The sequence below is a fragment of the Pristis pectinata genome, chromosome 2 (assembly GCF_009764475.1).
Source record: "Pristis pectinata isolate sPriPec2 chromosome 2, sPriPec2.1.pri, whole genome shotgun sequence".
In the NCBI taxonomy this organism is placed as follows: Eukaryota; Metazoa; Chordata; class Chondrichthyes; order Rhinopristiformes; family Pristidae; genus Pristis; species Pristis pectinata.
Window position 1 is genome coordinate 25,844,170 of NC_067406.1, and position 12,155 is coordinate 25,856,324.

General features: G+C 37.5%; 1 protein-coding gene across 4 annotated transcripts in view; it reads right to left on the reverse strand.

Moving 5' to 3' along the window:
• Window positions 1-12,155, reverse strand: part of dym (dymeclin) — a 275,633-nt gene that overhangs the window by 200,072 nt on the left and 63,406 nt on the right. For all 4 annotated transcript variants that reach the window (XM_052039238.1, XM_052039219.1, XM_052039228.1 and 1 more), the window contains exon 8: window positions 7,658-7,800. In XM_052039238.1, the coding sequence (XP_051895198.1) occupies window positions 7,658-7,800 (143 nt within the window). The remainder of the gene's footprint in view (window positions 1-7,657; window positions 7,801-12,155) is intronic.

Here is a 12,155-nt window from a genome sequence, read left to right on the forward strand (position 1 = left end):
TGATACAACGGCACCAAAGCTTCTGAGCTCACGTAGAGTATCTCAGATAAAACCTGACATTCTTTTGCATTCTGCTACCAAGATAAACAGAACTGGCTGACAGTATGTCTGCAGTGAGGATTACTGCCCAGCCTGGTTGCAGATAGCTGGCTTGCCAAAGCTGACAGAGCGAGTGAAAAAGTGCTTGATGAGCACTGAAAAGGAGAACCAAATGTTTTGGGTATTTGTCCAGTCGTAAAGGAACCTGTGATTCCAGAGCTTGGATCTAACTTTTCTGCTATCAGCTACGAATAGGAGACACAAGTCACAAGACACAACTAAGTTAGCTCATGCTATCAACCACAGTGCATCACTGAAGACATGGTTTACTTAGTAAGGGGGTTTGTGTTTAAACAATTTACTGATGCAGTAATACAAAGATATCTGAGACTATAAGCTTGGGGGACAGATGGTTACACAATCAGATAGTAATGCCAGATTGCTGAATAAAGTTTCTACATTTCCTTACTTGTCAATTTGGTTAACAATATACCTATAAGGGCAACATTGAGATTATAACAAAACATTTGGGAGAGGTCTTAGGATTTTATCTTTATTGCAGTTTAACTTTAATATTCAAAATAGCCCAAGTACACACATGCAGACCTAAAGAAAAGCTATCAGGCAGAAGTAACCGAAATCTAAAGAAATACATTTCCTTCAAACCAAAGTTCAATCAGATCAGTGCTCAACCACTTTCAGCTGTTTCATAAATTACCCTCCCTCCATCCTTCGTTAGAAGGGGAAGTTTTGCTGATAATTATACAGTGTTCAATTCTACTCACAACTCTAAAAATAATGCACTTCCACTTGCAGCAAGACTTGGAACAATGTTCAAGTATAGGCTGTTTATTGGCAAGCGACTACATGCCAGGTAATGACCAGCTCAAAAATCAGATGAGTCAACAACCTACACCTGATGTTACCATCACTAAATACCCTACAATCAACATGCTGGCCAGAAACTTAATAGAATCAGCCCCATAACTACTGTGATTATAACAGATCAGTCAGAGGCTGAACATTTAGCATCAAATGATTTACCTTCTGACTTCCAAGACAAGTCACAGATCTGGCTGTATGGCAACTTGAACATTCAAGAACACTCAGGACAAAGTAGTACAGCCACTACCTTAAGGAATCACTCTTCCTTCATCAGCACCGCATAGATGCTGTGTGTTCCAGCTACAAAATGCATATGCAGCAACTTGGGGTGGCTTTCTTTAACAGCATTCCCCAAACGTATGACTTCTACCACAAAGAAGAGAAATAGCAAACTATGGGCAATGAGCCAAATTAGGCCTTGAACAACTTTCAAGATCTGGTGGATGATGGAGGGGGAGATGAATCAGGCAGATGATTGGGGATATTGCAGGGTGGAGGTAGTGGAACAGATAACTGCATGAGTGTGTGTGGGGTGGGTTGGGGGGGAGAAAGAGGTCAGAAAGATGATGGGGAAGATGAAGCTAGTGTTTTTTTTACACACATCTATCACATTGTACAGCCCTTTTGCAAAGTGAATAAAGAGCCCCTAATTTGTGGAAACAAAAAGACTGCAAAAAAGAACTGAGATGTCAAAAAATACTGCAGCTTCAATAAAGTCAGACGATGGTGAGAGAAGATTATGATCGGGGAGGGGGGTGTAAACAAAATACTGAATTGTTTTGTTAAAAATCAGAAACTACTGTCTGAGGATTTAATGGACTGAAATGTACTTATCTCTGGCTGATGATTCTAAAGGGTTAGTGGTATCCTCCTTGCAGCTCAACCTCAACTCAGCTCAGCTCATCTGACTTCCATGCCTGCACATTGAAATATAGAAATTACAGACGAGCTGAAGGTCAGATGTGAGTGCATCCCACTCTGTCCTTGGATGTGTTTCTGTGTCAATTCATGGAGCACAAACCTCACAACCATTCATTTGAACTGGGGTCAAAAAAAAACCTGATGAAAAATGTATTGGAGCCAAATGGTTTGTTTACATTACTTTAACTTTCTGTTTTAATTCATTTCTCCTGTTACTAAATTTAAATTTTAAAGCAAATCAAAGACCTTTGACAGCTAGAAGGGGGAAGTGCTGCAAGATCCATCTTGTTGTCTAGATGCTGCATGGTCTGCTAAGAATTTCCAGCACTTTGTTTTACTGTTCCCTGGCCTCTACTTTGAACATGCAAAAGAAAATTTCCTCATTTCCAATTTCTAGAACGTTACTACTGGCCTTTTTATTATTCTTTTTAGCCACTTACTATTGTAAAAGGATCTCATGAGAATGGCAGCCAAAATTTTCTAGAGAAAGTTAAAACTGACTGCAAAAAGAAGTGGTCATGTAAAAGCATTTCCACATTAATGGCAGCCTAGGTTAAAATGTAACCAATATATATAAAACTAAGAGCATAATAAACAAAAAATGGACACCCTCATGATCCACCTTCCATTTATTTGTAACCCTGAACAAAGAGGCCAGTTGGACAACTTTGCTGACCAAAATGAGAAGAAATAATCCCTTTTTTCCTGCTCCCAAGTAAATGCAAGAAAAAGTATAAAAAGCACATTAAGCTATTATGGTACTAAAACACATTTAAAAGGCCTGGTGTTAACACAAAAAGAACTTGGACAGAAGGTGGTTAATGTGCAAAAATCACTCCTGCAGAGAATAGGTTGTCATCCACGTCAGGGACAAATTCAACACTAATCTATAAATTAAATAAATGGGCATAACTAAGACCTCCTTTGCCTCCTTAACTAGCAGTATTATCCTTTTGCTAATCACACAAAATGAGGAGAGAGCCACTGAAATAGCCAGCCCCTTTAAAAATGAAGTAATTAGCCTGTCATTCAGCATGCACGATTTATAACCATGATCTTCATATTTTGGTTCTCCATTTAATTAATAATCTGGTTTATTATTTTTTCTTCAAGCAAATGTCACATCATCCCACGTTATAGTGCTTGCTAACTTTTTGCCCATTCATTTAAACAATCAATATTTCTCTGTAAACTATGTAACCTCCCCACCTATTTCTGTATCATCTGCAAATATGGTTACAGTAAATATTCCTTCCTCCAAATCATTTGCACTGTAAACAGCTGTGACCTAGCAATGATGCATATGACATTCTGTTGTCAACCTGAAAATAAGCCTCTTATCCTATTCGCTGCTTCCTGCTAGTTAGCTGAGTCTCTCTATATGGAAATATATTACCTCCCACACCACAAGCTCTTAACCTTGTGTAGCACTTTGGCGAAAGCCTTTTAAAAGTCCAAGTATATTAAATCTTTCAGTTCTCCTCTAACCAATTTAGCCATTGCTTCCTCAAAAAAAAATCTAATAAGTTTGTCAGATGTGATTTCCTCTTCATGATGCCATCCTGATTCTGCTTGATCAGATTATGATTTTCCAAATGTTTTTCTATTACCTCCTCAATAATTGATTCTAACATTTTTCAATAATAACTACTAAGCTAACTAGCCTATATTCTCTGCTTTTTGTCTCCTATTCTTTTTGAATTAGGGCATTACATTGGCAATCTTCCAGTCTTCTGGTACTTCTTCAGAACCTAAAGGAATTTTGAAAGATTATAACTGCTGCATCCACTATCTCCATAGTCACTTCTTTTAGAATCATAGGATGCAAACCATCAGGTCCTGCAGACTTATCAGCTTTTAGCCTCATTACTTTGCCTGATACTAATTTTCTAACGATGGTAATTAATCTCTGCCTTGTAAGTTTATTTTCATATTAATGGGATGTTTACATTCTGCTGTCAAGGATGATGCAAAATATCTGTTTAATTCCTCTGTCACTTCCTTGTCCCCATAACTCAGCCTCATTCCCTAAGGGGCCTATGTTCATTTTAACCTCTCTTTTCCTTTTTATAACTTAAAGAAGCTCATTATCAGTTTTTATAATCATATAACTCATTGTCAGTCCTGGTTTATTTTCTCCTTCTTGATTATTTTTTGTTAGTCCTCCTTTGCTGGATTCTGAATTTATCCCACCACTTTCTTTAGGCACTTTATGTGTTTTCTCTTTCAATTTGCTAACTTCCTTGATTAACCATAGTTGGTTCATCACCCCAACCCCCATCCCCTAAGTGGATATATTTTTGCAGAGTCACAAATTATCTTCTTAACTGTCTTCCACTGCTCATCTATTGTTTTATCTGTTAATCTACTTGTCCAGTCTACTTTAGCCAACTCTTACATCATTCCTTCATAATCCCCCTTATTAAAGTTTGCTGCAGTTGTTTCAGACCCTATTGAATGGTGGAGTTGGTTCAAGAGATATATTGACTTACTTGTGTATCTATTCTTACTTTTTTTAAAATCAAATTATTAGGTAATTATTGTCATTTTTGCTGATCCCTTAATGCAGAATGTAATTCTTTCCCCATCTTGGCATTGAATCAGAAATATCAAAAGATTAAAGGTCTCTTGGGAGCCATTTCTAAATCTTGCTTTATTCTGTGTTCAAAGACAAGTGAACTTCCCAGGTCAGAAAATATTCTGTATTAATGACTGAACCTTTTTACCATAAAATGGACAAAAATGTGTTATTCTGTTGCAAAATATAGCTGTGCACAACCACTCCAGTTTCCAGATAAAAGTATGTTGTTTTTAGGTATATCTTCAAGTAAATTAAATGCTAGGCTAGCTTTTCTTTTTGAACACACATAGTTGTTCTTCAAAGAACATAAGAAATAGGTTGTTTGGCCCAGCTGACCTTCATTTCCTCCAATGCACCCCCATTCTACTTATTCCCTTCTCCATCTTGTATGCATCAATCCTCTTGTTAAGTGTGGCATTGGCTTCTGCTTCAGTCACATTTAATGAGAGACATTTAATGTGAATCCACTTATTCACAGTGGATAAAGAAATTCTTCATCAATTGCAAGTAATAGCAAAACTGATGTACTTACAATAAGCAAAGAAACAGTAAAACAATATAAGCAAAATAGCATTTTTAAAATTTATAATATTTTAATTTTCATATTATTTCCATGCTTACATTTCAATTTTAATTAATTTTATGAAAATTGGTTGAAATGTGAATTATAATTCAAACTTTTTACTTCCTGATTTTTTATCTGTGAGAATTCTTCGAACTAATTACCTTATCAGCAAGTCTCCAGACATTATTTTAGTGAATACTACACCTTCTACAGATGATGCCAAAGTCAAAGTCCTGTCAGGACAATGAGAATAATTGCTCTGCCACCCAGCAAATCTCTGAGGGCAGCCTTTTGAGCATTCTCCTAACTCTGTTAACCACAAAACATACGTAGGCCAATGTTAGTGTTACTTATACCAGCTTTATAATCACAGATTCTGGAAATTTTAATGGTGAGGTGTGAACATAAGGTTACAAGTCCTGACCTCTTAAGTTCCTAGTTCATCATTATTGCTAACCAAGTCTATATTTGGATTGTTGAAGTCTCCCATTATGACCATTCTACAGCTTTCGCGTATCTCTGAAATTTTCCCTGCACATTTGCTCCTCAATATCAATCCAATTATTTGGCACCCATTAGAAAAGTCTCAGTAGTGTAATTGCACCTCAATTGTTTCTTAATGCTAAATTGATAGATTCGGCAAGACATTTTCTCCAACACTGCAACATTTTTCTTAATCAAGATGGCCTTTCCCTCTCTTCACTTCCCCATCTTTCTTAAACACCTTGCTGCAACTTAGTAAGAGATGTAAACAACTGAGAGGAAAAACTATAGCTGAAGATGAATATGGGGAACATGAGGATATACCAAGTCAAATTTAGATCTATTGTCAAATGTTCGTACAAATGATGAAGCACACTGCAAAACTCTGCCTTTGTGCATTGTGCCAAGTTGCCTTCAATACTATAGCAAGTAGTGTAGTGGTTAGCGTAACGCTATTACAGCGCCAGCGACCCAGGTTCAATTCTGGCCACTGTCTGTAAGGAGTTTGTACATTCTCCCCATGTTGGCGTGGGTTTCCTCCGGGTGCTCTGGTTTCCTCAAACACTCCAAAAAAAAGATGTATGGGTTAGGAAGTTGTGGGCATGCTATGTTGGCGCCAGAAGCATGGCGACGCTTGAGGGCTGCCCCCAGAACACTCTACGCAAAAGATGCATTTTACTGTGTGTTTCGATGTACATGTGACTAATAAAGATATCATATCTTATCTTATTAATTCCAAGCAAACTCATCACCAAATTCCAAGACCTGGGACTCAACAACTCCCTCTGCAACTGGATCCTTGACTTTCTGACCAACAGACCGCAATCAGTGAAGGTAGGCAGCAACACCTCCAGCACGATTATTCTCAACACTGGTGCTCCACAGATTCTCCTCTAACTCCATCTACAAGTTTGCAGATGATACCACCGTAATAGGCCAAATCTCAAATAACGATGAGTCGGAGTACTGGAAGGAGATAGAGAGCTTAGTGGAATGGTGTCATGACAACAACCTTTCCCTCAATGTCAGCAAAACTAAAGAGCTGGTAATTGACTTCAGGAAAGGGGGCGGTGTACATGCACCTGTCTATATCAATGGTGCTGAGGTTGAGAGGGATGAGAACTTCAAGTTCCTTGGAGTGAACATCACCAATAGCCTGTTCTAGTCCAACCACGTAGATGCCACGGCCAAGAAAGCTCACCAGCACCTCTACTTCCTCAGGAGGCTATAGAAATTTGGCATGTCCCCTTTGACACTCACCAACTTTTATCGAATCATCATAGAAAGCGTCCTATCTCGATGCATCACAGCTTGGTATGGCAACTGCTCTGCCCATGACCACAAAAAACTGCAGAGAGTTGTGGACCTAGTCCAGCACATCATGGAATCCAGTCTCCCTCCATGGACTCTATCTATACTTCTTGCTGCCTTGGTGAAGCAGCCAGCATAATCAAAGACCCCACCCACCCAGGTCATTCTCTCTTCTCCCCTCTCCCATCAGGCAGAAGATACAGGAGCCTGAGGGTACATACCACCAGACTCAAGGACAGCTTCTATCCCACTGTGAAAAGACTATTGAACGGTTCCCTTATACGATGCGATGGACTCTTGACCTGACAATCTACCTTGTTATAACCTTGCACCTTATTGTCTACCTGCAATACACTTCCCTGTAGCTGTGACACTTTACTCTGTATTCTGTTATTGTTTTACCCTGGACTACCTCAATGCACTGTGAAATGAATTGATCTGTACAAACGGTATGCTAGACAAGTTTTTCACTGTACATCGGTACAAGTGACAATAATAAACCAATTCCAATACCAATAATTAACCTTAGTATTTTGGCAATGGAGATGCTACACTATATATTCCCAATTGAGGTTAGTCAGCCAGAGTTCCTTATCATTACATATCAATTAAGTGCAAAGTATACATGAGTGAACAACAGATGAAAATAAAGATGAATTTCATTTTCTCATCTTTATTATGACATAATTGACTGTCACTGCCTCAATTCAATACAAAAAAATGTCCCTTGGAGAAAGATACCAGAGGAGGAAAAACAAAAGTATATCAAATGCTCAGAAGGAAGTGGCATCCTTAGTGCTGGGTATCAACTGAAAAGCAACAGAAATTAAATAGGTACTTATAATTCCTATAATCAAACATAATGTACTTACAGGCCACACCAGATGCTAATCCATATAGCAATCCATTTCCCACAGAGGTCTGCTCAAAAATCTGAGTTCCTTGAGGTGGACACTTCTCTTGCCTAATGAAGTTGTAAAGTAATGTTTTGACAACCCTGCTCGTGTCCTGAAGGCTGTGAAAAGAGGTGTGGAGGGAAGGAAGGGGAGGGGGCAAAAAGAAAGAATTAATACACTAAAAATCACTTGGTTGCACTGCCCAATTTGCCAACAATCAGGCACACCAGCACAAAAGATCAAGGATTACCAAACACAAATCAGATCCATCACAAAATAAGAGTTTCTGCAATCAATTCCATTAGGTTAAAAAATAATATGCAGTAAAGAAATTGCATCCACAAAACTGGACATGACCTCAGAATGAAAAAAATCACCACGACATATGTCAGTGACAATAAACCTGGTTCTGACTGCATCCACTGCAGTCCTTCGAGGCTCTTAAAATTAATCTTTATCTTTTCATAAGGGGTCTAACAGGCACCTGTTAAAAGCCTTAAAACATTTAATTTACTTAGAAACGCATTATTAATACCTATTAACCAGGAAATGTTTTTGTCTATTTTTTAATAAAGCAATTTTATTTACAATTTTCTGGTGGGATAAATATCCTGGCTAATAAGCAAAAAACAAGATGCTAGAGGAACTCAGTGGGTCAGGCACTATCTCTGGAGGCAAATGGACAGATGACTTTTCAGATCAAGACTCAAAACATCAACTGTCCATTTCCCTCCACAGATAATGCCTGACCTACTGAGTTCCTCCAGCATCTTGTTTGTTACTGTGGATTCTGGCATCTGCAGTCGTGTCTCCTGGCTAATAATTCCTTATTTCTTGTGATAAACCCACTCTCTGTGGGATTAATAAACCATTACCCTATAAATGTATCAAGGAATATAATCTAATGTTTTTCTTTCTTTTAGTTACATTCTAAAAATGCCCAATTACATTCATTCATGAAAAATTTATGTTTGCTTACATGGAAATGAGCTTGAATAAAAACCCGAGCAAAGAAATATAAACATTTCAATTTCTATCCAGATCACCATCTGTGCTCAAAGCAAGAATTCTTGGCCAGTATAGTAGCACTTACTCAGACATCACACAAATGGTAAATGCATAAGTGATAGTTCAACTTATACCTGTGTAGCTTCTTCAATGACTTTTCTACAAAGGAATCCAATGTTCTGATTTGAAATCTGACTTATGACCTTCTCAAACTTATTTCAAGAACACACCACAATTATACCTTGTAACATAAAGTCACATATTAGCAATAGTCAATATTACCTTCCTAATAAAACAAATTATTCTGATTTTCTTGAACTGTACAGATGAAAGTAATTTTCTTTCAATGGCATCACAGGCTAAACAATATTTTTGAGTATCCTCTTTTCAGGAGTATTGGTAAAGTTTGTTACATGACATCGTGTAAACTTAGCAACAGTTGATAAGTATCCAAAATATTAGTGTCTTTTTGATCAAGATTTTTTCAATTATTTCTTCCGTGGGAAAGCAACTTGGCCCTTGGCATCTAGAAATGACAGGCTACAACTAGTGCACTGAGATGGACAAGTGTGTTCTTGGATGACTAGATCACACTCCCCCTCCCTCTTACATACATGTGGAGTTTTTGTGTTTTTTCTGTGACTGCACTGGCTGCTCTGGTTTTCTCACACATTCCCAAGTCATCCTAGTAGGTTACCTAGAACGATGGCTATTGTCAGTTATCCCTTAATGTAAGTTAATGGCAAAAAATAGTTACTGGGGAGTTGATGGGCTTGTCTGAGAGAGAATAATTTGCAAGGCTACAGAGAAATAAGGAGGGGAAATGGGACTGCTCACCTGGGAGCAGGCATGCAACTGATGGGCCAAATCACCTTCCCTCCCCCCCCCCCCCCCCCCCCGTGTCATTATAAATAAAAAGTTATTTCTTCTCATTCTCAATACAATAAGCAGCCTCCGCATTGCTTCTCCCTAAATAGTGATATAAAATCAGGAACATACTGCAATTTGGCTGGGTAGACGTAACACTGATGTTTCCTGTGGCTGTGGTGACAAGAACCAGGAAGCAGTGTCTCAAAGAAAAAGTCAGCCATTCAGGACAGAGGGGAGGTTAAATTTCTTCCCCCAGAACGTTGTGAATCTTAGGAATTCTCTACCCAAGAGTGCTGTGAAGGCTCAGTCACTGAGTACATTCAAAATAAAAATTGATATATTTTTAGATATTAAGAAAGTCAAGGAATACGGGGATAGTGCAGGAAAGTGGCACTGAGTTAAAAGGTCAGTAATGACTTTATTGAATGAGGTAGCAGACATAAGGGGAAGGATGGCCTACGCCATATTCTGTATATTATGTTTCATGGAAATCTACTATACTGTGCTGATCCACCATCTTTAGTGGACAACAACTTATCTCTGGTCAAGAATATATTGACCCACTTGCAAGTAAATTATTCTAATTGAAGCAAAATTTTACTACTGACTTTAAGTAAGTTGAATTTGTAGAAGTATTAAATTTTAACTTTGAAGGAGTAATAATCTTTAAATTCTAATCTTAAAATAAGACAGGTTCAGATTTTTGAAAGCGTGTGTACCAATACCATTGAACTGAGAACTGACTCTTAAAACTCCTGATGAAGTAGAACTTAAGCAAAGGGCCTTAATAAGCATAAGCTAAACAAAGATGAGCCAGTACTTGATACTCAGGCTTGAGGAACTGTAATCACTAATATGCGAATGTAAGGATGAAAGTTCATCCTGCTAGAAAAAATACATTCATATAATCATGACTTTTCACTCCACTTTTATGCAAGATGGGCAGATCAAGTAGCATGGTCAATGCAGGTCAAATCAAAAACAATCTTATGGTTAACTGGTTCACAAGATTTAATGAATCCTTATTGATCTCTCCTTTCATGCTTGTTTTTAATTTTTTTATATAATTGTGTAAAGGCATACTGAGGGCTATGCAAGAGAAAGGAATAATAAGCAAATTAAAAATTTATTAACTGAAACCAGGTTCAGAACGATAACATGCTTAAAACCACAATCATTTGGTGTTATTATAAATCCTGTATTCAATGTACTTTTTATGCTTAATAAACCTCAGTTTTTCCTCATAAGTTTTCAAGAACCTTGATCTTTAAATAGATAGATCTAATCTAAAGAATGTTTCCTCCAACATTCTCCTTTAGGAGGCTAATAAATGGAACTCTTAACCAGCTAATCAGGAACTCTTATTATACATCTTTTATATTTTATTTGTATCAACAAATATACACATAAGAAACAAATTAACAATCATAAATTGCTATATGGATAGATCACCATCATGTCAGTGTCTGTTTCCTAAAGGATACCAAGTGCCTTCACTCCTGTACTCATTGCACTGGCTCCCATTTGAGCAATGCCATGATTTTAAAATTTTCATTCTTATTTTCAAATCCCTCCATGGTGTCATCCAGACCTATCACTGACTTCCTGCATCCTTACAAACCCTCCAGCATATTCTGCACTCTCCAAATTCTGGTCTCCTGAGCAACCCTGTTTTTAATCAGCATGCCTTCATCTGGCTGAAGTGTAAGCTTTGGAATTCCCTTCCTAATCCCTCCACTTCCTTTTCTTCCCCATTGGAACACTCCTTAAAACCACACTGAGTCCTAACTTTTGATCATCTACCCAATTTTCTCTTGTAGCTTTTCAGACAAAACTTGATACTAAAAGGCCTCTGAAGTGCCTTGGGATATTTCACATTGTTAAACATGGAATATAAATACAAGTTGTTGCTGTTAAAAGGCAGGTATCGTGTGCAAGAATTAGTAGTGGGAGAAGATAGCAGGAAATTAATCAAACACTCTGGCATTGCCATTCCTTCTCACCTTTAATGGTCCCACTTAGAGAGCTGAAGGTTGTTAGTCAAATTATTTGTCTTGTAAGTAAAGGAAAAGGAGTGAGCAAGTGGTGAAAATATATATCAGTTGAAAGTAGATTTTAAAAATGTTAAATTGAAAATATTGCACCCAAACGACAAGAACTTATTTTATCCCCCTTTCAAATGAAATTCTATACTGAATGCTTTTGAGTGTTATTTGGACATTATTGTGGATAGAATTATTAACAAATTATCTAGCAAATGCAACTACGGAAAACTTGTCTTAAAAGAATAAAATGGTTTAACTTAAATGAGAAACATCGCATTAAACATCTGTAAATACCTATATAGTGACCATTTTCTGTTGCTATGGCAAACAATGCTAAACATAAGGAGGATATTAGATCATGCTTCAAGTTCATTCTGCTCATCCATCAACTGTGGAAATTCCATAGCTGGAAGTATCTAAATTTCAGAATGATCAGTCCTAAAAAAACATTTAGGTAATAGCTCATGACTTTTGTTTGGAGAAGTTAGGGCAGAGTATTACATACTTTTTCAGTTGTGAAACTGTTGATCTAGTTACCTTCCTTTCAATGA